The 24,865-nt window shown below is 32.5% G+C and overlaps 1 protein-coding gene and 1 long non-coding RNA gene across 2 annotated transcripts; one reads left to right on the top strand and one right to left on the bottom strand.

Annotated features, from left to right (window-relative positions):
• The first annotated feature begins 3,997 nt into the window (after nucleotides 1-3,997).
• On the top strand, nucleotides 3,998-6,134 carry LOC149499182 (PGR5-like protein 1A, chloroplastic). The gene is made up of 8 exons (XM_089722152.1): nucleotides 3,998-4,165; nucleotides 4,312-4,441; nucleotides 4,815-4,898; nucleotides 5,147-5,203; nucleotides 5,457-5,533; nucleotides 5,681-5,732; nucleotides 5,845-5,955; nucleotides 6,033-6,134. Exons 5-8 carry the CDS (start codon nucleotides 5,490-5,492, stop codon nucleotides 6,132-6,134), a joined length of 309 nt encoding a protein of 102 aa, XP_089578278.1. The 5' UTR covers nucleotides 3,998-4,165; nucleotides 4,312-4,441; nucleotides 4,815-4,898; nucleotides 5,147-5,203; nucleotides 5,457-5,489.
• A 14,648-nt stretch (nucleotides 6,135-20,782) lies between these two features.
• On the bottom strand, nucleotides 20,783-23,919 carry LOC149499183 (uncharacterized). Its single transcript, XR_016319917.1, has 2 exons — nucleotides 23,303-23,919; nucleotides 20,783-21,012 (listed from the first exon to the last, which is right to left on the bottom strand). It is a non-coding gene; the product is annotated as an uncharacterized LOC149499183 (long non-coding RNA).
• Nucleotides 23,920-24,865: the final 946 nt, after the last annotated feature.

Consider the following 24,865-nt stretch of genomic DNA (forward strand, 5'->3'; position numbering starts at 1 on the left):
CTAGATTATTTATGTACCGAGTCGATTTTCATAGTATTTAGTCTGGTTCTGGTTACTAGAAAATTTATTTGGTCAAGCCAAAACAAATGCTTAGCCCTACTTCGAAGTAGAAAACATAGGATCCATTCTCAAAGAAATTGCTAAATAACTATCAATAAAATCCATTTTATTCTTTTGGGCAAGGGCCATTCTCATTGCCCTTGCACATGAATGATAATTCGATCTAGTAAGAACTGATGAAACAAGAATCAAGGCAGGATTTTCATTTGGATGAAGAAAAAATGGAATAGTAAGAGTTTTACAAGTGATCCAAAATCATTGCATAAAACAAAAAAATAAAAGAGAAATCGAAGATATTCCTTGTCAAGAAGAAGACACAACAAAAGAAATAATATCGAAATTTCTTAAAAGAAATTGCTCTGATACCATGAAATATAACAAAATTTGAAGAGAATTAATTGATCAAAATGTATTATAACTGTATCTGAGTAGTTACATTGCTTTTTATCTATAAAGATTATGCGGGAAAAGTAAAGTAGAGTTGTAGTTTGTTACAATGTTGCTAACTATTGAAAATATCTAATTCTAACTAGTTTGACCTTTAAATAAATCTAAGATAACTATGTTGTGTTGCTGCTACTGCATAATTTGTTGTTGTTCTTGCTACATTGTTCTTGTTGATGTGGCTTTAGATCATCTGCTAATATAAAGAAAATTGAAACCAAATTTATACTCCCTCTGTTCTCTTGCTTTAGAGAAAACAAAAAAAAGTTGTGAGATTAAGAAGGTAGTTAAACAGAAATTTTTATCCAATTCAGCCTACAATACCCATAATCAACCTTAAATACATAATAATGATGGGGAAGCTAACTCCCTAATAGAGTATTCCAAGTGTGCAGTTATTAGCCAAAATCTGGGAAGATTACAAGAATCTCCTCAACTTCAAATTGAAACATTTAAGTAGATTTACATCATTTTCAAAAATAGAGCACTAATAAGAAGAAAATTATCGTTAGACATCATGAACCCATCTTTTTCATATTCTAAGTCTAGAAAAAAGGCATTGAGTTTGTTCACTAAGATAAAAATTTATGCCCATATTAGTAAGGTGCACTCTGATTCAAATGCAATTTTTAGAAAATGCGATACAATAATACAAATCCGTGACCATAATATGAAAATTTCTAAGCAAAATAGTCATATTCGTGTTCACATTCGTAAAGTTGAGCATACTGCTGTGGAATGCGTAAAAACATAATCCATGAAGGAATTCCAATTCAATTTGTTCGATAAATTTTAAATTTGTACCCAGATTAATGAGATGTAACATCGACATAAAGGTCGTTTTTTTATAAGTAGGGTGCAACAATTCAAATATATAACTATTTTATGCTTTCCTCCTAAGAAAAATACTCGTACTTAGTCATATTCATGCTTCGTATGTAAATTAGTGCACACTACTTGAAAACTGAGTACAAACTCAGTCAATAAAGCATTACAGTTAAGTTCATTGGAAAAAAAATTTTAAATTTGTGCCCAAATTAAAAGTATAATATGGACGTAAAGACTTTTTTTTTTATAAGTAGCATGCAACAATAAAAATTTGTGGCTATATTATGAAACCGGTCTAGTATACGTACTCTTCTCATGCTCAAATTCATAAAGTCGAGCACATTTCTACCAAATCGCTCATAAATGTAATTGTTACTTATGCTTTGGAAACATGAGATCATTAATTGCCCAACCCACTTTTTGTGTGTCACCATGCTCGTTAATTGAGCTGAGAAAAAGTCAAAAATAAAGATTATTCAAGGGCATTTTAGACTTTCTCTTTTGGCATCCTTACCAAAATTTCCATTTAGAGTGAAATTCTCTATATAAAAGATAACACACTAAATGAAAATTTTCTCTAAAGTAAGAGAATAGAAGGAGTAATTATTTTTCATGAAATTACAAACTAAAATTTTTTTAAGAGTCATTAAATTAATTTTTAATGCAATTAATTTATTTTGGTTTAATGGTGTGAATAATTGACAACCCTATATATAAATTTTAATTTTTAACTTATTTTTTGCAGTCATTTACATATTTTATACTGTAACTAATTGGCTAATGTATAAATTTTTCCTCAAAGGTTACACATTTAATCTTGTGGTACCCTCAAGTTTATGAGCGCTTATCATGCCCCTGAACTTATGTATTTCAATAGTAACCTTGCTCCATGCCACACTGGAATGGGGAAGTGTGTTTACACATGGGAAAAGAGAGAGATGAATGAAAGAATCTAACATGGTTTTGATTAATCCATTAGTTTCATTGCCACCCTCTTCATTATTTGCATTGTTCTTTTCCATCGGTTCATTTTCTATTGCATTTGGAACTTCATTTTGGTTAACATCAACTACCTCAGTGATATTTGTTTTGATCTCTACCTGATCCATCTTATTAGTTTTCTCAAAATTACCTTGTTCTTTTACAAGTGTTACATTTCCAGTATCATGGACAAAAACCTATATGTGTATGCTTCCTTTATCAATATGGTTTTTATAGCATTTTACAATTTTGGTTCAATGCTCGTGGATCAAATCCATGTGAATTGTTTATCTTTAAAAGGAGTATTTAACTAGTCAACTAGTAGATAAACTAGCTTTTATTTTTTGTACATAAAGAAAATGATACCCCCTCTATTCTCTTTACATAGAGAAAACTGATTTTGCACAAAGATTAAGATAATAGTTTAATTGAATATTTTTTCATTTTATGCCTAATCTACCCCTAAATAGTATTAATTGGTCTATAAATTAAGAGAGAGCCAACTTATACAATGGGACTCCCAATGAAGCTTTAATTACGAGATTTGCAGCCAAAATGGAATCACTACAAAAAAATCGCCGATTTGCGACCGATTTTTGCGACCGACTCAAATCAGTCGCAATTTTGCAATCGATTTGCGACCTATGGACAAACAGTCGCTAATTGTAGCGCTAAAAATTCCCGCGAGTTTGTTTTTCAGTTTGTGACTAATGTACTACGGATTTGCGACCGATTTTGCGACAGATTTGCGACTACATTTTATTCCGTCGCAAAATTACGCGCTTCAAAATTAGGAATAAGTTCTGCGACCGATTTGCGACTGCTTTGCGACCGATTATTTGACACCGAAAGTTTGAGTCGCAAATCAGTCGCAATTTTATTGCGAAGTAAAACGACGTTGCAGAGTTAAAAATTGTGACCGATATTAATGAAATTTGCGACCGACAAGTCGGTCGCAAATATTAGGGCTGCTTTAAACACCAGACGCCCTCCTTCTTCTTTCTTCTTCTTTCTTTCTCCTCCTCCTCCTCTCCTCTCCTCCGTTCGCAACGCCACTCCAGCCCTTCCTGATGCCGCTCCAGCCCGCCTGACGTTGCCATCTCCGCTCTATTGCAACTCCGGTCACTCCATTGTTATTTGGACACAAGTTGAGGTAAGTTTTGCGATTTTTTTTTTCGATTTTTTTTTTTTGCCATTTTATGTGTTTTTATTATAATAATTTTTGGTAAGTTTTGTGTGTATTTGCGATTAGGAATTAGGTACTGTTATTATTATTATTATTATTATTATTATTATTATTATTATTATTATTATTATTATTATTATTATTATTATTATTATTATTATTATTATCATTATTGTGGGTTCTATTTGCCAGCATTTTATGCTTGTCTGCCCAGAAATCTGGGGTAAGTAAAAGAAAATTCAATTTTGATGTTTATGGTCTTTGTTATTTTGGCTTTTCAAATGGAAAGCCAATACGATATGTAGATTTTATTGTTGTTATACTATTTGTTTGGACATTATTCTTAATTATAGCAAATGACAAACAAACTAACAATTTACAATTGTTCTTTTTTATTCTTTGTTTTAGATGATTGTGGCTTTATTATAATGAAAAAAATAATAGAAATATACGTCCTTTCAGTCGTTTGCTTCTCAACTACGTTTCTACTTCTGTATTTCTGCATATAAGAAAAAGAATAAGGAAAATGAACAGGAAGAGTAAAGTGAAAAATGGTATTACGAGAAGTAATGGAAGAAGCGATAGCTGAACTCACTGCCAAAGAAGAAGTAAAATTTGTTATGGAAGAAGCAATCAGTGAACTCACTATCAAAGATGAAGAAACAGGTATGGATTCTTTCTCGCAAAAAGAGTTGCCTGACATAGATGAGAAAGAAGGGGGAAATCCTTGAAATGATAAAGAAATGAAAGTCTAATTTCATATATAGAAGTTAGTTTGTTTATGAGTTTGGACTTTTGATGCTAATCAACAGAAATAGCAAGATAATTAAGGGACCTTCCACCAGCTCATTACCTGTTGAAGATCGGAAATTTTTTCCAACTTGCTAATGCAAATGTAGAAAACTAGCAACCAAGTGTTTTTGAAGTTGGCGGATACATATGGTGGGTTCTAATTTTAGTTCCATTTCAATTTTTAGTTTTTCAAATTTATTTATTTATGATTAATTGGGGCATTCATTTATTTATTTATTGCTTTTGGGCGATTGGGTCTCAAACTGCAGTTCAAACTTCTAATCTCACAGTTTTGGAGACAAATTGAGTATTTAATTTTTAATTGCTGTTGTTTTTCACCTACATGTTTGATGCTGGAGACTTTCTCTTTACCCTAAAGGAAACAAGAAAGCATCTGAAGAGAAATACATATAGTTTGGTTTTTATATATAGTTTTTTGTGATTCAACTGTTTATATTAATTTCTTTTATTAATGTTTTTATCCCAATCACATGTTCATTTCAACCTTTTCTTCCTATTGCAGTGGATTTCAACTTGCATCAGCAAAGGCTGCCCAACATAGGCTAGACCGTGGTGTTTGGACTAGTGTGCGTTTTGGGGACATGAGGTGTGCTTTAGCTAGTATATATATAAAATGAAGTTACATTTATATTTTCTGTTTCCTATTCTTCCTTCTTTTCTTTCCTTTTAGTTTATAATTGCATATGAATGAGTTGAAGATGAGACTAAGAAAGTTCGCATCTATAACATTCCAATTACAAATATATTAGTGCCACCAACTGAAATTGTGCAAATAAATGCAGTTTCCTTCATGTATATCTTTGATTTTATCTTTTATTAATAATTGTTCTGCAGCAAGAAGGTAGTGATATCGTAGTTGAGGGTCCTCGATGCAGTCTTCGTAGTAGAAAGGTGCATATCGCTCCAATTTTTCTTTCCTTGTAATTATGTACATTAATCTTGTTCAATATTGAGTTCTAAGTAGGTAAGCTCTGCAAATTTGTTTTTCTAATGCAGCATTTTATTTATATTTAACCCTGACATTATCATTTATATTAATTATTTCACTTCAAGACGTTAATCTGATTATTTCTTCTTCTTTTTTTCCATGTCCTGCAATTATAATGGTTAACCTTACTTGTCCTGCTCAACCGTCTTTCTACAGGTTTACAGTGACCTGTCTGTTGACTATTTAAAGATGTTCCTGTTGTATGTCCCTACAACTGTTGTTGCATTAGGCTTGTAAGTCGTTTTCCTTTTCTCTTCACTAATCTACAATCCTTTCATTTTATCTGTTTGACAATCTTTGTTGAAGGAGATTCCATCTAAACATTAGAAGTTCACAATTTGTTGATTCTGATAACTTTCATTTTCTTTTTCTTTGTACAGGTTTTTCTTCTTGGATGATTTGACTGGATTTGAAATAACATATCTTCTGGAGGTAAACAGCACTCATTCTTCTTTTTCTTCTTTTGGTTTTATGAAGCAGATTCTGATAAGACAATCATTAGTTAGAGCTTCAATGTAAAGTTTTCTAATTTGTTGAGTTGCAGCTTCCAGAACCATTCAGCTTCATCTTCACATGGTTTGCTGCGGTGCCATTCATAGTCTGGTTAGCTCAGTCTTTCACAAATGCAATTGTAAAAGACTTTTTGATCTTAAAGGTAAAAATCTGCATTTATTTCTCTTCTGATTAAACGGTTTCCAACTTGACATACTAAAGAATTACATGATTTTCCAGGGCCCTTGTCCCAACTACGGTATCGAAAACCTCTCCTTCTTCAGAACCATTCTTTCAGTTTCAAGCGGTGGTGTAACCAACATGGTCAAGTGCTCAATGTAACATTAATAATATAAATTATAATAATATTATGGTTTTATAATAATATTTATTTTTTAAAATTTTTTTCAATTTTGAGACTGATTAGCGACCGATTTTTTCAATTTCTACGACCAATTTGTGACCGATTTATCGGTCGCTAATTTGCGACCGACGAAAAAATCGGTCGCAAAATATTTTGCGACTAGCATTTTTGCGACCGACAAATATCGGTCTCTAAATTGATTTAGCGACCGATTTTTTGACATTTTGCGACCGATTGGTCGGTCGCAAAATGCCGTTTTTTTTGTAGTGAATGGGAGAGATAATGCATTAAACTCTTAAAAATTCAAACTTTCCCAAATTATAACTTCTCGTTTGAAATTTTTAATTTCCCTCATTCATATCAACTCTTGAGCACTTCCAAACATATGTGCGCAAATATAAAACAATATGCTCATATATAAATTTGTAACAGGACATAAACATGTAATTGCATTCATAGGCTTTTCAAGAAAAGGGCAAAAGAAAGAGGGCAGCAATATTTTTGCATCATGATTCCATTGTTTTTATTTTATCTCAATGACATTTATATCAATTCGCCACACATTCTCAAGATATGGCCATAACTTTCCAATTGCTAGATTTAAACTTTTTACTCCATGAAGAACAAAGCATTGTGGTTGTTCTTGAAATGAGTTAATCCCAAAATATTATTGCAGGCAACATAAATAGGAATACTGTCACGACCCGACTCCGTGGGTCGGACCGGCACTAGGGCCCAGGTAAGCTTAAGGCCCCCGAGGCCCGTAGTAAGCCTGAAACACTAAAAATTTACTATCTCAATATAATTTAAACATTCAGCCCATATTGATAGGAAAATAAACCTCAAGATATTTTATTATTTCTCGGCCCAAGTTTATCTTCTACAGCATTCCATAGTTCGGGCCCAATTTACAATACATCACATTCTAATATGGGCTTACAGAATTATTTTGTCTATGTTAATATATGACTAAGCATATGAAAAATCCTACAACTGCGGAGTCACTAACTCTTTAGTATACATAGCTTTTTATACACATAATTACATAGTGAAATAATTATGGAACTCGGAAAATTTCTCTATTGCCCTGCGCCGAAGAAATATAGCCTAAATCGGATTAAAGAAAAACTTTTCTGAAAAAAATCAAACAAGACATGTGAGTTTTCTAAGGAGTAATAATTATTGCACAACACACGCAGTCACACAAATGTGTAAACATATCAATCTAGTCATCCGACTAGTTATATGCTCACGCAGTCAGTCACACAAATGGCATGTCACCAGCACTCACAAACAATATCACCTTCAAATAATCACATCACGTGGAAATTAGTCAGTGGAGTCACCGAACCCCCGATGAGCCGTCCTCCCACATGGCCCATCCTCTCACGTGTGCACCAGGGAGCCGATCCCCCATACTGGCCGACCGGTCTAATCCTCACTTGACCAGCCCTCTCATTGTTTTTCCATTCTCTCTTTTCTTTTTCATACCAACAGGAGGCAACCCGGTGGTCTCCATCCAATCTAGATCATCAAGCGCTCACAACAGGAGGCCACCCTGCGGGCTGCGATCAAATCTAGACTGTCCGGTGCGCAACGACGAGAAGCCAACCCGTGGTTAACGGTAACGGTAACGGTAGGTGCACACGGGGGCGCCGATCTCCCATTTACCCGGCTAACAGTAATCATATTGGATCCATATAACGGTAACGGTCTCACAAACCCATGGTGACCCACTTCATCCCAATTCCACACAAACAAAGCACAGCAATATCACAACACAATTATTCAAACATTGCAATCGAATGCAGACATATTAATCAATTAGACATCATAATGTAATGCACAATTAAACATCCAAAATCAATGCAAATAGATAAATAAATAAATAGTATTAACAATAAACAAACAATAAAATAAATGATAATAATGACAATAAATAAATAACTGAATAATTCAATGAATAATAATGAAAATAAATAAATAATTAGAGCACTCTATTTAATAGTTATTAAGTTATAGAGTTAATCTAAATAAACTTATTAATTATGTCATTACTTAAAACTAGTCTAAGTTCTATTGAAATTTCGGCAGCACCTCCCCTAAAAATTGGACTATCCACCTGTTTAAATATCACAATATTATTATATATTTATCAATCAATACACACAGCCCATCCGTCGGGCAATCAATCAACTTAATTCCCATCCTCCTTTCAAAACAACCATGTCAACACGCACCAATTAGTTTACAAAGTATAATAACCTCCAAGCGTGTTCCAACGACATTATTAATTATTCTCTAACTAATTATCAAATAAGTGTACAATTTATAAACAAAACTTGTATCATTAAGTTAAATTCAGCCATCCTCACTTGATAGTTACCTAGCCTTTAAATATTATAGAGCTCTTTATCAAACCTTCATTTCTTCATCCTTGTTTAAAGGTGACAATCACATATTCATACCTTTATCATACTTTAAATTAGCCAATAAGAACAAATGCCTCAATTAAACTAAAATTTAATGAGTACATCTTACCAAGAAATCCAATTTACAACTTAAAATATACCAACTAACTAATTCTTAACAAGAATTAAATCTACTACTTCAAATATTCCATATCAAGCAATAATTTATATAAATGATTGAAAATAGCTGCTGCCACTACCAAAAGTTTCTCAATTCATTCGCCATTTCAGTTTATAGTCCAATTGAAATGGTACAGTTAAGGTTTCCTTCATACATACCAAGAACTCAACCAACGACCACAAGTACCTACTATCATACTAACAAATCATTATTTCCTTACAAAAATTCACAATAGATTCAATAATCTAGCTATTCTATATATGAATTCAATTTATAGCTTCCATTTATATATATATATATATATATATATATATTATTTATTTTCTTTTTATCAAAATTTCCTAGTTAATCTTCATAACAGTAGCTAAGAATTTCCATTTCTATATCAACTCTCCTATTCAGGATCAAAATTCATGAAATGTATTGAATAGAGTTGAAAATAATTTACCCGACTAGTCGAAAATTTGAAAAGAAAGCAGATAGCGCGACTGTACCTATTGCGAGCAGCTCCTGGGTTTGCTGCGCCAGCCGGAACAGGAAGGGGAGAGTGAAGAAGAGACCGAAGCTTCTTCACCAACAAGAGAGAACTCGATGCCGCCGGAAAATCAAGCGGGAGGAGGCTCGACGCAATTTTCCGATCGAAGGATGTCGCGGCTCTCCTGCACCTTCTGCGCACGCCAGAGACGAAAGAGAGGTGAGAAGGGAGGCCGGAATCCACTGTGGCGTGGAGGCGACGGCAAGGCATGGCGCTGGTCTCCGGTGATCGAAAAACGAGAGGAGGAGACGGCCAGGTGAGGTCGCGCTGGAGGAAGAAGAAGAAAGGAGAGAAAAAAGGAAAGAAAGAAAGTCGGTTTCTAGCAAATTCTAGGCCATTCCGGTTCGATTCAAACCGGTTTGGTCTAATTTGATGATTTTGCTTGATTTTCGCTTGATTCTCGGATTTTTTCCACTGGTTCTCAAGTTATTCGTGTGGTTTTCGAAAATCAATTCGATTTCCGGGTTCGGTTCGATTTATTTTAATTATTTAGTTTGGTTCCATTATATTTTCTCCATTTACTCAATATTAATAATAAAAATATTAATAGTAACAATATTTGGTTTTTGGATAATTAATTTATATATATTCATAATAAGTTAAATTAAGGAGTTTCGTATTATTTCTCCAAAAATTTTAATCGTTCTCAAATCGACAATCCGATGATATATTTGGGCTTAGGCCCAACTCACAAACTTGGGCTCGAATTGAGATTGTTTGGTATTTATAGCCCATATAGTTGAAAATCGAGATTTTTGATTTAATAAAAATTCAAAAGTTTCGAAAATAAAAATTCGGGGTATTTCAATCTCCCCTCCTTAAGACAATTCGTCCTCGAATTGAAATCTAGTATGAGAGAGCAAGAATGGATACATAGGGAATTCAAGGTCATAAGAAATTACTTCCATCACTAGGGAGATAGCTCAAGAGTGGATGACATGAACCGAAGAAAGAAAAGGGTCAGGAATTCTAATTGTAATTCTACCGTTAACCATCCTATTTAGTGCCACCTAGCTAAAACTTACAAGAACCGTAAATTTATTACCCAAATCTCCAATTACTAGTTTCAGACAGCTACTGAAATCTTTAGAAAATCTTTCTTTAAATTAAGTCTTACAATAAAACCCGGTTTATCAAGAAGATACATAATATATATTTCTCAAGATTATTTAATTTCATTTGAAAATTTAAACTTTCTCTAGGCATTTCTCCATGAAAACTTAACACATAGTTTACAAATACAAAACTATTGGAATTTAGTTCATTTATAATAATAAGAATTAACTCGTCTAATTACATATATTAGTACTAAAACTTTTCTTAATCAAAAGTTCAGAAACCACTACTTTAATCCAAAATTTTAAGAAAAATCGTCTTGTAACTTTCGATGTCTATTAGTATCACAAGGCGACTCAAGCTCATTCTCTTGGTTCTTACCTATGCAAGTCCTATTCTTCTTATGATATTCTTATCCTATACCAGTCCCACTGTTCGATGACTCCTGGACTAAAGGACCTCACTGCACTACATAAATATCTTACCTTTACAAAGATTCTCATGCTTTTGAATCAACCATCAACTTCTCTTTAACTTAATCTTTCAAATTACCCTAAAACTTATCACCTAATGGACTTTCATAATAACACCTTTCATCTCTCTTAGCTCTTATTTTTACTAACTTTTCATTCCACCAATGTTGCTATTGTTCATCCTAAGGAGATTAAATATTCCTTAATTATTTGTCCACTTGGTTTCTCTCATACTACTAATCATCATTATTCACGACTTACCTAATCACTAACATTTTAGCCTAACATTTATTATGTGCCCTAAATATTCACCTTATACCTAATACTCATCAATACTAAGGTTTTTAATAAAATTTCTTAATTCTTGTCCTAATGCTGCCACACCATCTAGATATATCATCAAATAGATAGACCATAATAACCCAACTTCTATACTAAAATTGGCTACCCGACATTTCTAGCATTCATGTTCTCAACTTGACTACTAACTGTCTACTTACTTATTATTATCACCACCAGTTTTATTCTCCTTTTTCCAATATTCTTTTAAATTTTTCTATCCTTGTAATCATTTCATTTCATGATCTAATCCAATTGGCCCCATGATATAAATAGACAACTTTCAAAAACAATTTTCTATATAAATAATCAATTTCAAATTATTTATCATAACACAATTTGAATTCAAAATAAAAATGGGGTTTTAAATTTAAATATCAAATATCAAATAAATAAAATAATTAAAAAGATTATCTTTTGAATAAATTCTAAAGAAATTCAGTAGCCGAGATGAATACTAAAATACCGATTCCTAATCACCCAAAATTCATCAATCCACCATACAATTAGAAAACCTATTTATTCTCTACACTATCCTATTCACTGTAGGAATAGAGCTCACATGAAAAGTAGTGTACTGGGTGATCAGACCAATCCACTACCATCAGGTATTACTCTATTCCCTAGCCTAAGGGTTGATACCAACTCTAGCCTCTATAGGTATTGCAATGGGTTCATCCTATTGTCCACTACTTTCACTCTAATCCTCAATTACTTCTTTCTATGAACCATTGGTTTACACAACAGGTATGGATTTTTCCTTCATAGGGTTCAGTGCGTCCACTCTCCCTAAGAAGGAAATTCCCAAGCTTCTTTCCTTATGTTGGTTACGGCCGATCCCAACATAAAGAAACTTCCTATACTCCGCAGTTGTGTCCTAGAACATTAACCTAAGCTCTGATACCAACTTTGTCACGACCCGACTCCGTGGGTCGGACCGGCACTAGGGCCCAGGTAAGCTTAAGGCCCCCGAGGCCCGTAGTAAGCCTGAAACACTAAAAATTTACTATCTCAATATAATTTAAACATTCAGCCCATATTGATAGGAAAATAAACCTCAAGATATTTTATTATTTCTCGGCCCAAGTTTATCTTCTACAGCATTCCATAGTTCGGGCCCAATTTACAATACATCACATTCTAATATGGGCTTACAGAATTATTTTGTCTATGTTAATATATGACTAAGCATATGAAAAATCCTACAACTGCGGAGTCACTAACTCTTTAGTATACATAGCTTTTTATACACATAATTACATAGTGAAATAATTATGGAACTCGGAAAATTTCTCTATTGCCCTGCGCCGAAGAAATATAGCCTAAATCGGATTAAAGAAAAACTTTCCTGAAAAAAATCAAACAAGACATGTGAGTTTTCTAAGGAGTAATAATTATTGCACAACACACGCAGTCACACAAATGTGTAAACATATCAATCTAGTCATCCGACTAGTTATATGCTCACGCAGTCAGTCACACAAATGGCATGTCACCAGCACTCACAAACAATATCACCTTCAAATAATCACATCACGTGGAAATTAGTCAGTGGAGTCACCGAACCCCCGATGAGCCGTCCTCCCACATGGCCCATCCTCTCACGTGTGCACCAGGGAGCCGATCCCCCATACTGGCCGACCGGTCTAATCCTCACTTGACCAGCCCTCTCATTGTTTTTCCATTCTCTCTTTTCTTTTTCATACCAACAGGAGGCAACCCGGTGGTCTCCATCCAATCTAGATCATCAAGCGCTCACAACAGGAGGCCACCCTGCGGGCTGCGATCAAATCTAGACTGTCCGGTGCGCAACGACGAGAAGCCAACCCGTGGTTAACGGTAACGGTAACGGTAGGTGCACACGGGGGCGCCGATCTCCCATTTACCCGGCTAACAGTAATCATATTGGATCCATATAACGGTAACGGTCTCACAAACCCATGGTGACCCACTTCATCCCAATTCCACACAAACAAAGCACAGCAATATCACAACACAATTATTCAAACATTGCAATCGAATGCAGACATATTAATCAATTAGACATCATAATGTAATGCACAATTAAACATCCAAAATCAATGCAAATAGATAAATAAATAAATAGTATTAACAATAAACAAACAATAAAATAAATGATAATAATGACAATAAATAAATAACTGAATAATTCAATGAATAATAATGAAAATAAATAAATAATTAGAGCACTCTATTTAATAGTTATTAAGTTATAGAGTTAATCTAAATAAACTTATTAATTATGTCATTACTTAAAACTAGTCTAAGTTCTATTGAAATTTCGGCAGCACCTCCCCTAAAAATTGGACTATCCACCTGTTTAAATATCACAATATTATTATATATTTATCAATCAATACACACAGCCCATCCGTCGGGCAATCAATCAACTTAATTCCCATCCTCCTTTCAAAACAACCATGTCAACACGCACCAATTAGTTTACAAAGTATAATAACCTCCAAGCGTGTTCCAACGACATTATTAATTATTCTCTAACTAATTATCAAATAAGTGTACAATTTATAAACAAAACTTGTATCATTAAGTTAAATTCAGCCATCCTCACTTGATAGTTACCTAGCCTTTAAATATTATAGAGCTCTTTATCAAACCTTCATTTCTTCATCCTTGTTTAAAGGTGACAATCACATATTCATACCTTTATCATACTTTAAATTAGCCAATAAGAACAAATGCCTCAATTAAACTAAAATTTAATGAGTACATCTTACCAAGAAATCCAATTTACAACTTAAAATATACCAACTAACTAATTCTTAACAAGAATTAAATCTACTACTTCAAATATTCCATATCAAGCAATAATTTATATAAATGATTGAAAATAGCTGCTGCCACTACCAAAAGTTTCTCAATTCATTCGCCATTTCAGTTTATAGTCCAATTGAAATGGTACAGTTAAGGTTTCCTTCATACATACCAAGAACTCAACCAACGACCACAAGTACCTACTATCATACTAACAAATCATTATTTCCTTACAAAAATTCACAATAGATTCAATAATCTAGCTATTCTATATATGAATTCAATTTATAGCTTCCATTTATATATATATATATATATATATATATTATTTATTTTCTTTTTATCAAAATTTCCTAGTTAATCTTCATAACAGTAGCTAAGAATTTCCATTTCTATATCAACTCTCCTATTCAGGATCAAAATTCATGAAATGTATTGAATAGAGTTGAAAATAATTTACCCGACTAGTCGAAAATTTGAAAAGAAAGCAGATAGCGCGACTGTACCTATTGCGAGCAGCTCCTGGGTTTGCTGCGCCAGCCGGAACAGGAAGGGGAGAGTGAAGAAGAGACCGAAGCTTCTTCACCAACAAGAGAGAACTCGATGCCGCCGGAAAATCAAGCGGGAGGAGGCTCGACGCAATTTTCCAATCGAAGGATGTCGCGGCTCTCCTGCACCTTCTGCGCACGCCAGAGACGAAAGAGAGGTGAGAAGGGAGGCCGGAATCCACTGTGGCGTGGAGGCGACGGCAAGGCATGGCGCTGGTCTCCGGTGATCGAAAAACGAGAGGAGGAGACGGCCAGGTGAGGTCGCGCTGGAGGAAGAAGAAGAAAGGAGAGAAAAAAGGAAAGAAAGAAAGTCGGTTTCTAGCAAATTCTAGGCCATTCCGGTTCGATTCAAACCGGTTTGGTCTAATTTGATGATTTTGCTTGATTTTCGCTTGATTCTCGGATTTTTTCCACTGGTTCTCAAGTTATTCGTGTGGTTTTCGAAAATCAATTCGATTTCCGGGTTCGGTTCGATTTATTTTAATTATTTAGTTTGGTTCCATTATATTTTCTCCATTTACTCAATATTAATAATAAAAATATTAATAGTAACAATATTTGGTTTTTGGATAATTAATTTATATATATTCATAATAAGTTAAATTAAGGAGTTTCGTATTATTTCTCCAAAAATTTTAATCGTTCTCAAATCGACAATCCGATGATATATTTGGGCTTAGGCCCAACTCACAAACTTGGGCTCGAATTGAGATTGTTTGGTATTTATAGCCCATATAGTTGAAAATCGAGATTTTTGATTTAATAAAAATTCAAAAGTTTCGAAAATAAAAATTCGGGGTATTTCAAATACATAATGATGTAAAAATTTTGCAAGCACATGCTTTTTTCTAAGTTGCAACAAGGTAACCTGAGTGCACGTAGTTATGAAAAAGTTGTTGCCAAATTTAGCATCTCTGTAAAGTCAATTGAATTATGTATCGCACATGTTTCATTTGAAGAACATGAGCACATAATTTTTATCATTGCTAGTTAAATTAAGAAATTACATTAAGTTAGTCGGAGTTAACGAAATTCATGTAGATATTTACAAAGTGTAATATCAACATAAAAGGGTCTTTTAAAAGTAGGCGCAACCTTCCAATTGTGTTCATATTATAGATAATTACACAAACTGTCACTTATATTTGTGCTTACATCTGTAAAGTCCAGTCCACTATTAAAAATACATAGAAAATAGTCTTCAGTCATATTGATAGATGTTGTTTTTATAGTATTTTTAATATAATTTTTATTAGGATTTTTAGTATTTTTAATTACTTTAGTTAGTTTTTATTTTGTTTTATTTATGTTTTTGTTTAAAGCTTTCTTTAATCATATTTCACTTGATCTTGAGGAATTTTTTAGAATTTTTATAGAAAATAAGCCAAAAATGCAGAAAAGAATGTACTTAAGAAAAAAAGGGCTAGCACGCCTTGGGCATGTTATCTAGCACCCCCGTGCTGTGTTCAATTCAACAGAGGTTCAGAGTCTAGCATGCCCAAGCTGTGCCAGAGAGCACGCCTGTGTTACAAGAGGCTATCGATCTCTGAGTGTGCTCACCCCAGCACGGGCGCGCTGCAACTACTTTAAAGACTCAGAGTCCAGCACGCCCAAGCCGTGCTTATCAGCACACCCGTACCACAAGTAGTTGTCAATCTCTGAATGTGCTCATCCAAGCACAGCCCGTACTGCAACCACCTTGGGGACTCAAAGTCTAGCATGACCAAGTTGTGCCTGATAGCATGCCTGTGCTGAAGATTTTGCCTTGGGCTCAGAATGTCAGTTTTAGCCCGTGCCGCTTGCATGGACCTATACGAAATGCCTCTGATGTGCACACTGAGAGAATCCTAATTTGGAAGAAATACAAAACCTAATCAATCTCCTACCCCTAAATGATTTCTTCTTCATTAAAGATTCTATTTCCTAAACGAAGTTGGAGTTTCTCCAAGAAGTCTATATAAAGAGGTCGAAGCTAATTCATTGTATTTTATCTTTTGTTCTATTATTTTCTACATAGTTTTCTCTCTTTAAGACTTCAAGTGCTCAAGATTGTTGTTAAGATTCAAGGAAGCCGCTCAAGCCCATCGTTGATTATTTTTTATTTCTAAATTCTCTTTTTGTTTATTATTCTTTATGGGATTATTTACAAGTTTAATTGAATTTTATTTAATTACTATGTCGAACTAAACTCTCATACTAGGGATTTGATGTAGCTTAATTTCTATTTCAATTTATAGTATTAGATTCGCTTTTCCTTGTTCATGATATAATTTATTATTGAACTTAATGCTTCCAGGCAGAGTTTTTACCCTAGATTGATTTATTTCATTAATCACTATTGGGAGAAGGGTTTTTGATGTGAAAAAGTTAATAAATTACATGGGAATAATAACTTGATGTGGAAACTATATGGTTTGACTCATGGGGGGTTTTAATAAGTTAACGACCTTGGGTTATGAATTCAGAAACAAACCATAAAACTTAATGATTTAATTCATGTTTGATTGAGCTACTGGAAGATAGGTAATTAGACCGGGTTAAAATGGCTAACAATATATCGGGAGAGTTTATTAGTGATTTTAAGATTGTTTTCCCTACTTGAACAATTAAAATTGATTTTCAAACTAATAAAATAAATTGGATATAATTAAGTGAAATCAAAATCCCTAGTAGTATTTAAACGTTGATTTCTTTTTATCAAATTGCCTTGCTTGATTTCTTTTTGTTCTCTTTTATTTGTTCAATTTAATTTCTTAAAATAATTCTCCTTATTGTTGTCTAAATAATGGTAGGTTAACACAATTTTAGTACTTGGTATACAATCCTCGTGGGAACGATACTCTACTCATTCTTTATTACTTGTAGCGATTTTGTACACTTGCGAAAAAGCTTGTACATAATTTGGAAATACAAGTGCATTACATGTCATTCCTTTTTTTTTTCTGCCACTTTTATCGTTCAGTGAGCAATTTTCACATGGATAACAGAGCTCATATAAGGGCATTTTGGACTTTTTAATCTGGTATCTTTCCTAAAGTTTGTATTTAAAGTAAAATTCTCTATATAAAAGAAACACCCAAATTGAAAAGTTTCTCAATATAAAGAAAATAGAGAGAGTAATATTTTTCTAGTTTCTCTTCAGTTGTTGTAACAAGGCTCAAATATTTTGTGAACTGCTTATGGCAATTTAAGTATCATTTGCAACTCCATTTTATTGTTTGTGTTGTTGGAAATATTAATGTCCATATTAACTTCTTCACTTATTTGATTAGGGTGTTTAGATGTCTAATAACTATATCTTGAGCATATATGGCATTTTGCCATAGTTTTTTATGGGTGCAACTCATGATTTGGGAATTTTCTTTTCTTGGTGTTCTCATAATTGGGGAACCGTTGAATTTTGTATGTGGTGCATATTGTGATAATTGTGGAGCTTATGAATTCTGGATTTATTGTGACATTTGGTTCTGTTGGCTCAAGGGTCAAAATGCTTATCTCGGATTTTGATGATTATTACAAAATGAATAAATTTAAATTATATTATTTGTGCTAATTTTATTTTATGCAGAATTTCTTTGGAAAGAAATTATACAAGGCAAGTCCTACATTGAGAGTGAAGATTTCGAAGATCCTAGTAATCTAGGCATTTAGGAAACTTTGTAGGATAGAGAGAAAGGTTACATATGAGCACAAAAATCTTTTTCTCTCTCAAAAGTATTTTCGGAAATTAGATTTTTTTTAAAATAAATTCCTTTATTTTGTTTTCGAAAAATATTCCTTTAAATCGAAAAGATTTATTTTCCTAAAAACTAAAGAGTTTTCCTCTCTAATGTTTTTGGTAATAAAATCTTTCATCTTTTCAGAAATATATTTTGAAAGATCTAAAGTGCTTTAAAGTTATTCACTTACCTTAAATATGAAGGAAAATCTCTTTCGGTTTTGGTAAGAACATCTTTTCCGCAAACAATTCTTTCCAAAATAAATGCTGTCGAAAATCTTTTCTAAAGGAAAGTGAAAATCGGGTTTTATTCTCTTACCAAAAAGGGATAAAACAATTTTTGGTAACAAAGATTTTCACATCTTCTAAAAAAAAGGAAAGAAGATATTCTGATCTCTTTCCAAAAGGTGACAGCTCCTTTGTTTCCTATATAAAGGATCATTCACGCCTTGAAATTTTGGGTGAAGTAAGAGTAATTGTTTTAAGAGCACTCTCTCTCATTGAACGAATCTTTTTCTCTCAAAACTTACTCTACCCCCATTTTCTTTTCATCTCTATACCTTAACGTTTTCATATTTAAAGAAGAAAAGAATTTTTACAGTTACATTTTGAAAAACAGTTTTGTGTTCTAATCGACCTTCTAATCTGATAAAACTGTTTTTCCAGTGCTTATATAGGCGTTTCTCTCTATCTATTTAGAATCTGTATTCTATAGTAGACAGGCTCTTTATTTGTTAAACTTTTGTGTATAATAGCTCAGGTTAGAAGCTATTGTGATAGAGGTTATCAAGCGACCTTCTCCATGTGTGGGATAGAAATGTCTTGAATTGAGTTTTCTGTACTCTGCCAAAACAGAAAAGGGTTGAGGTTTACTAGAACCTTTGGAAAATCTAGTGGGACAAAAGGGTAGATCTAGGTGTTGATCTATTTGCCTTGTACTGTTGGTTTGTCTCTTATCCTTGAAAAGAGATAACATAGTTGAGGATCTCAAGATGCGTCTTGGGGAGTGGATGTAGGCGAGTTAGTGCTGAACCACTATAAATCTCTGTGTTGATCTTTTCTAATTTCTGAAGTTTGCTTGATATTTTCTTTATTTCACTCCTGTTTATTTTTAGAAACGCTAAAACTGTTAATGATTCAGATGTTCTAAAACGATAATAAGCTTTATCTTTTCTGAACATTAGAACTCTGGTATTCTAATAAAGTGAATATACATTGTTCTAACTGTTGCTCTATTCCCAGTATATTTCACTGATTGGGTTTCTAGTTAATGTTCTAAACTTTATGAAGACGTTCTAATCTTGATAGCTCTTCATCATAAAGTTATTCTGATATTTGATTAAGGCTCTGTGAAGAAGTTCTGAATTCAATAACTTTCTTTCACATAACCTTATATGATTTTCTAGATACTTTATGAGGAAGTTCTAATTTCTATAACTTTCCTTCATAAAGAAATTCTGATAGTATATAAGTCAGTGAGAAGCTGTTCTAATCAATAGCTGCACTTCGCACAGACTTTCTATCTTTTATAATTAGAACATTGTGAGGATATTCTAATCCATATTATATTCTCACAAAGCTCTGTGTGCTTTTCCGCTGTGCTTAAGATTCTAATTCTTGTTTAGAATTTCTAAAATTTATTTCAGTTTTTAGAAAACCCAATTCACCCCCCTCTTGGGTTGTGCCATATATATTCAGGACCCACAGGTTCCTTATGTTTTCTTCACCATCCTTCTCTCCATTAGTTGAATCCTCAGTTTCATCTTCAGTTTTATCATTAAACTAATCTTCATGCATTTCACCATCTCCATCCCAGTGCTTATGTTACCGTCAAGTTTTCGTTTCTTCTCCATTCTTGCTTTCATCTGTTTCCTCATTATATATTCTATTTTCTTTATTTTTCAGCACCAATCTTCTATGGTGTTTGATAATAAATCTCCAACTGTTTGATAAAATTATTTAATGAAGACAAAGCTCTTATTTTATCAAAAAGTCTAGAAGTTGAAAAGTCAAAATATAATATGTAAGCTTTTTGATAATAAGCTCACCAACATCTCATCCTACATGGAGGAAGTACATACCGTGTCATATTATTTTTTGCCAGGATGTAGGATGTAACACCCGCCACCCAGTCCCGAGAGACCCGACGGCGGATGCCACATTCGGTGCCGGAGACACCGTCTTAACTTAACATATAAATCATAAAACTAAAATTATGAATTAGAAGTAACTGAGTATTCACAAGTTTAGCGAGTAAATTTTTTTTTTATTTTTATAATAGCGATTTCATTTCATTTTCCTTGCATTTTTTTTTATATACATTGGGAAAATTCGTACAGAAATATTGTAAGAATATCCCTTTAAAAACTGAGCTCGCCAAACATGTGAATACAAAATACTCCCAATTAAACTCTAAACTTCCAACATCTCCAAATAATCTTTATAATATAACAACACTTTTATATTTTCATAATTGAATAAATCCTCAATAGTATTTTAGATCCATCAATTAATTGCATTCATTATATCTATCAAGTCTTAATGAACTAATCATATCAACTGACTTCAAATATTTCATATTCAATCATTTAATAAATCTTATTCTTCTCTCCAAATATATACATCAAAATACTTTATAATTACATACTTCAATTATATTTCAAATAACATAATATCTGGAAATGTAACAATTATACATGCCATAATTCTTCATTATATAAATCTCAATCGACTACTCCCAAATTAGTCACTTCTGCTTTGAGACTATTCTTCTAATCTTCAAGTAGCAACAACATCTTCAACCTACGCGTGATAAAAATCGACGCGCTGAGTATAAAACTCAGTGGTGCTCATAATTCACATACTTACCAAGTTGCGATAGCAACTTACTTTAAAACAAATTTCATAAAATTATTTACAATCATAAATGCATTAAAATTCAACATACATTTCCATTTATAGCAAAACAAATAGCACATATACTAGTAATTAATAACATAAAGAATTTAATTCTTTATACCATAAATCCTTTACTTAAGACATTTTATCATCATAAATACTTTGGTTCCTTCAAATAAACTTATAATTATTAACATAAATAATTTAATTCTTTCAAATCATAAATTAATTACTTAAACATTATACCAATACATATACTCTTTATTTTTAATACTATGTATCGAAATATCATGCTTTGAAAATTCATTTGATAACATAATCAGTAATTTCCAAAGTAATGTTTACTAAAATAATATGATCTCATTCGTTTAATTGTATTACAGATATTTTCCATAGGGCTCGCATACACTTAGGAGAAAGAGAAGCAGATAAGTTTTCAGAACAGATTCAGAATGGCCTTAGGTCGCCATCAGATTCAGAATATATATAGAGCGCGTCCGCCCTAACAGAACAGAAGACACCCACGTGTCTAGCATATGATCATAGCTTCTTATCAGAATGGCATCAAATGCCGAGCATGCTCATCAGACAGAATAAAAATCAAATCACGCATCAAATTCACACTAAGTATATTAGAGCCCAAAATCCTTGTTTTAATTCTTTCTTCATATCACTTATCAGAAAACTTGTCTTATTCTTTAGTCTTCTTAAATTCATAATGCAAGCTTACTTTAGAATCATACTTAAACATAATTACTTAACATAGACAATTTCTTATCATATGAAATCATACATGTAAGCTTACTTTAGAACTTAAGTAACTCATATACTTAAACATAATTACTCAATATAGGAAATTTATCATAAATTCCTTTTCTTTTAAAACTTTCTTATTCAAAATTCAAAGCACATACACCTTAAATACCCATTTCTTTGTTAAAACTCTAAATATATAAAAGTTATCAAATAATCATATTTATATCATATATATAAAATAATTAAGTAAGCTTTACTACACTAAGGTGGTACCAAGGGGAGGAATTTCCTTCTCCAATCAAGCAGGCTAACACAATTCTTATGCACAAAAGTATCAATTTCAACCTTCATCATGCATTATCTAAACCAATTCCACACTTTTTCAATTTATATCCATTTCAACATATCCACTACAACACTTGTCAAACTTATTGTCAAGTAAATGCTAAACCACATAAATAATCAAGAGAACTTCATCACACATGATTTATACATACTTTTATCCAAATAAACCTATGAGTTAAGACATAGAAAATTTCCAGCATTAATATAATCTTGACCTTTGCTGGGTTTTTAAGACATAACTTAAGTTCTGTGTCTCCAAATTGAGTGATGTTTGATTCATTAGAAAGCTAAGACAAATTACTACAAATGTTATGAAGGGACCACAGCCCAGATCAATCTTTAAGATGGCAAACAAAAGCTAGGAACACAGACCAACAGTCTAGACCTGATTCAGCCGAACTAATTTCAATGTTTATCAAATTCCTACTTATCCAAACACTCAAATCAAACCAATCCAAAACCAGAGAAGTCTCAAGACACAGGGAAACAACTATTATGAAGAACTCAGAACATAATATTACCATTATAGTGGTCAAAATGGGCACTCAATTCAGTAATGCATGTGGCCCGTCATAACAGAGTTAGTTTAGGTGTTTTAGCCATAAGTTGAGCTATATATATCCAAATTGGACACAAGAGGATGGGTTGGAAAGCTAAGAAGTAGACCGAAAACTTTCATGAAGGACTCAGACACCAATGGAAAATCAAAAGGATCGAAAAACAGTCCTTAATCACACCCAAAAACACTTTGTCCTAATTTCAGCTTACTTAAATCATATACAAGGTAGAGATTTCTACCACATACTCAATACTCATCAAATATCATCTTAAGATCACAAATCCTCAAAGAATAACAAGAAAACTTAAGGCCTTATTCATCAATAGGTTCTGCCACTCTTGGAGGATGAAGAAGAAAATGTTTTCCTCATCAATTCAACATATAAGCATGCTTAGAAATCTCCCAAGAACACATGTATACCACCAAAATTCAATAATCAAATTATTTCATATAAAATTTCCAATTTTCACAAAATAGTATAAACTTCACAAAATCAAAAATTTAAACAAGGTAAGAGGATTTATGAACACTTACCTTAAACATAAGCTCTAACAAGCTTAAATAAGACTCTTGATGCCTTAGTTTTCCCTTGTCTTTGGTAGGAAGTTATCCACCCTTTGTCCTCCAAATTACTTGAAATTATTCACCAAATATCATTTCTCAAGCTTTAATCTCAAAGATTGATTAATTAGATCAAGTTGAATGGTGTCAAATTGGTGGATTTAGTGAGTATAAGTGAAGAAAATAAAGAGAAGAGAAAGAGAGGCTCAAGTTAAAATGGAGGAGAAGAAGAAAGAAGTTCACGTTAGATGGATAGGAAGAGGAAGAAAACATGTTGCTCAAATAATGGAGTTGACTAAAGGGTACTTTGGTCCTTTCACCAAAATTGGATGGCTAGGATTGAGCAATGTAATTCAATCTAATGGCTACAAATATTCTCCAAATTAAATTCCTTCAAAATATTATTTATCTCCATAAAAATTCTTAAATTTAATCCTTAAAAATAATTCCTCTAATTTCCTTAATTAATATAACACCATCTCAAATTTACTCCATAAAAATAATTTCTCTAATTTCTTTAATTAATATAACAACATAATTCACTATTCACTAATTCTCTAATTTCTCCAAAAAAATATTCATTACTTACTTTCTACCCATAAAAATAATGTATACATACTCCAAAAATATTAAAGAAAATATTAAACATACATAGTAATTTTTCCGGACAAAAATAATATTTATTCTCGGACTGATGATACTATTCACAGACCGGTAACTTACTATTTCAGACACAGAAAAAATGGGGCGTTACATTTCTACCCCCCTTAAAGAATTTCGTCCTCAAAATTCACTTGAATTTAGCAATTACGAATCTCATAATATTTTTCCGATTTAGTTTATTCTTCCTTAATCAACTAGTGCTTACTATCCGTATATTCTATACATGATTCTTCCAACTGAACATCCATAATAGCAAATTTAACCATTCCATATTTAAAATACATAAACTTATTTTGCATAACACCGATTAGATCCTTAACATAAAGATCATATAGCTTATTCTCATAACAGTATTCTCCTGAGATCATATATCTTATTCTTATAACAGTGTTAATAACTTAATTCCATCGTGATACTTAATCTCAAACACTGTCATGCATACATACATAGAGTCATACATGCATACTTGCAAGGTCCACTCAAGAGAAAAATAATACCAAAGTTCCAAATCTCAATACGTAAAAGTATTTATACACAATCATAAGGTTATGCAACTCATGCAATGTGCCATATGGACTATTCCAACTTAACCATTTATCCATAACGATCCAAATAGAATTTACTAACTCATAGCAATTCGCACTTTTTTTTTTAATCATAGATATCTCACATAAATCCATAAATCTTCCATGACTTGTAAATACTCCTATTAACTATTAACCAATCTTTTCTATCTTTATAAACTCTTAATCATTTTGGCTTAGAATTTATTCGCATATACGCATAGTGAGATCAATACGAATCACAAATTTTTTTTTTTTTTTTTTTTTTACATAATCATGAAATCCCAAAATATAGAACTTCTTATCTTGT

Source organism: Jatropha curcas, chromosome 1 (assembly GCF_041381405.1).
Source record: "Jatropha curcas cultivar XTBG-Jc1 chromosome 1, XTBG_Jcur_1.0, whole genome shotgun sequence".
Taxonomy (NCBI): domain Eukaryota; kingdom Viridiplantae; phylum Streptophyta; class Magnoliopsida; order Malpighiales; family Euphorbiaceae; genus Jatropha; species Jatropha curcas.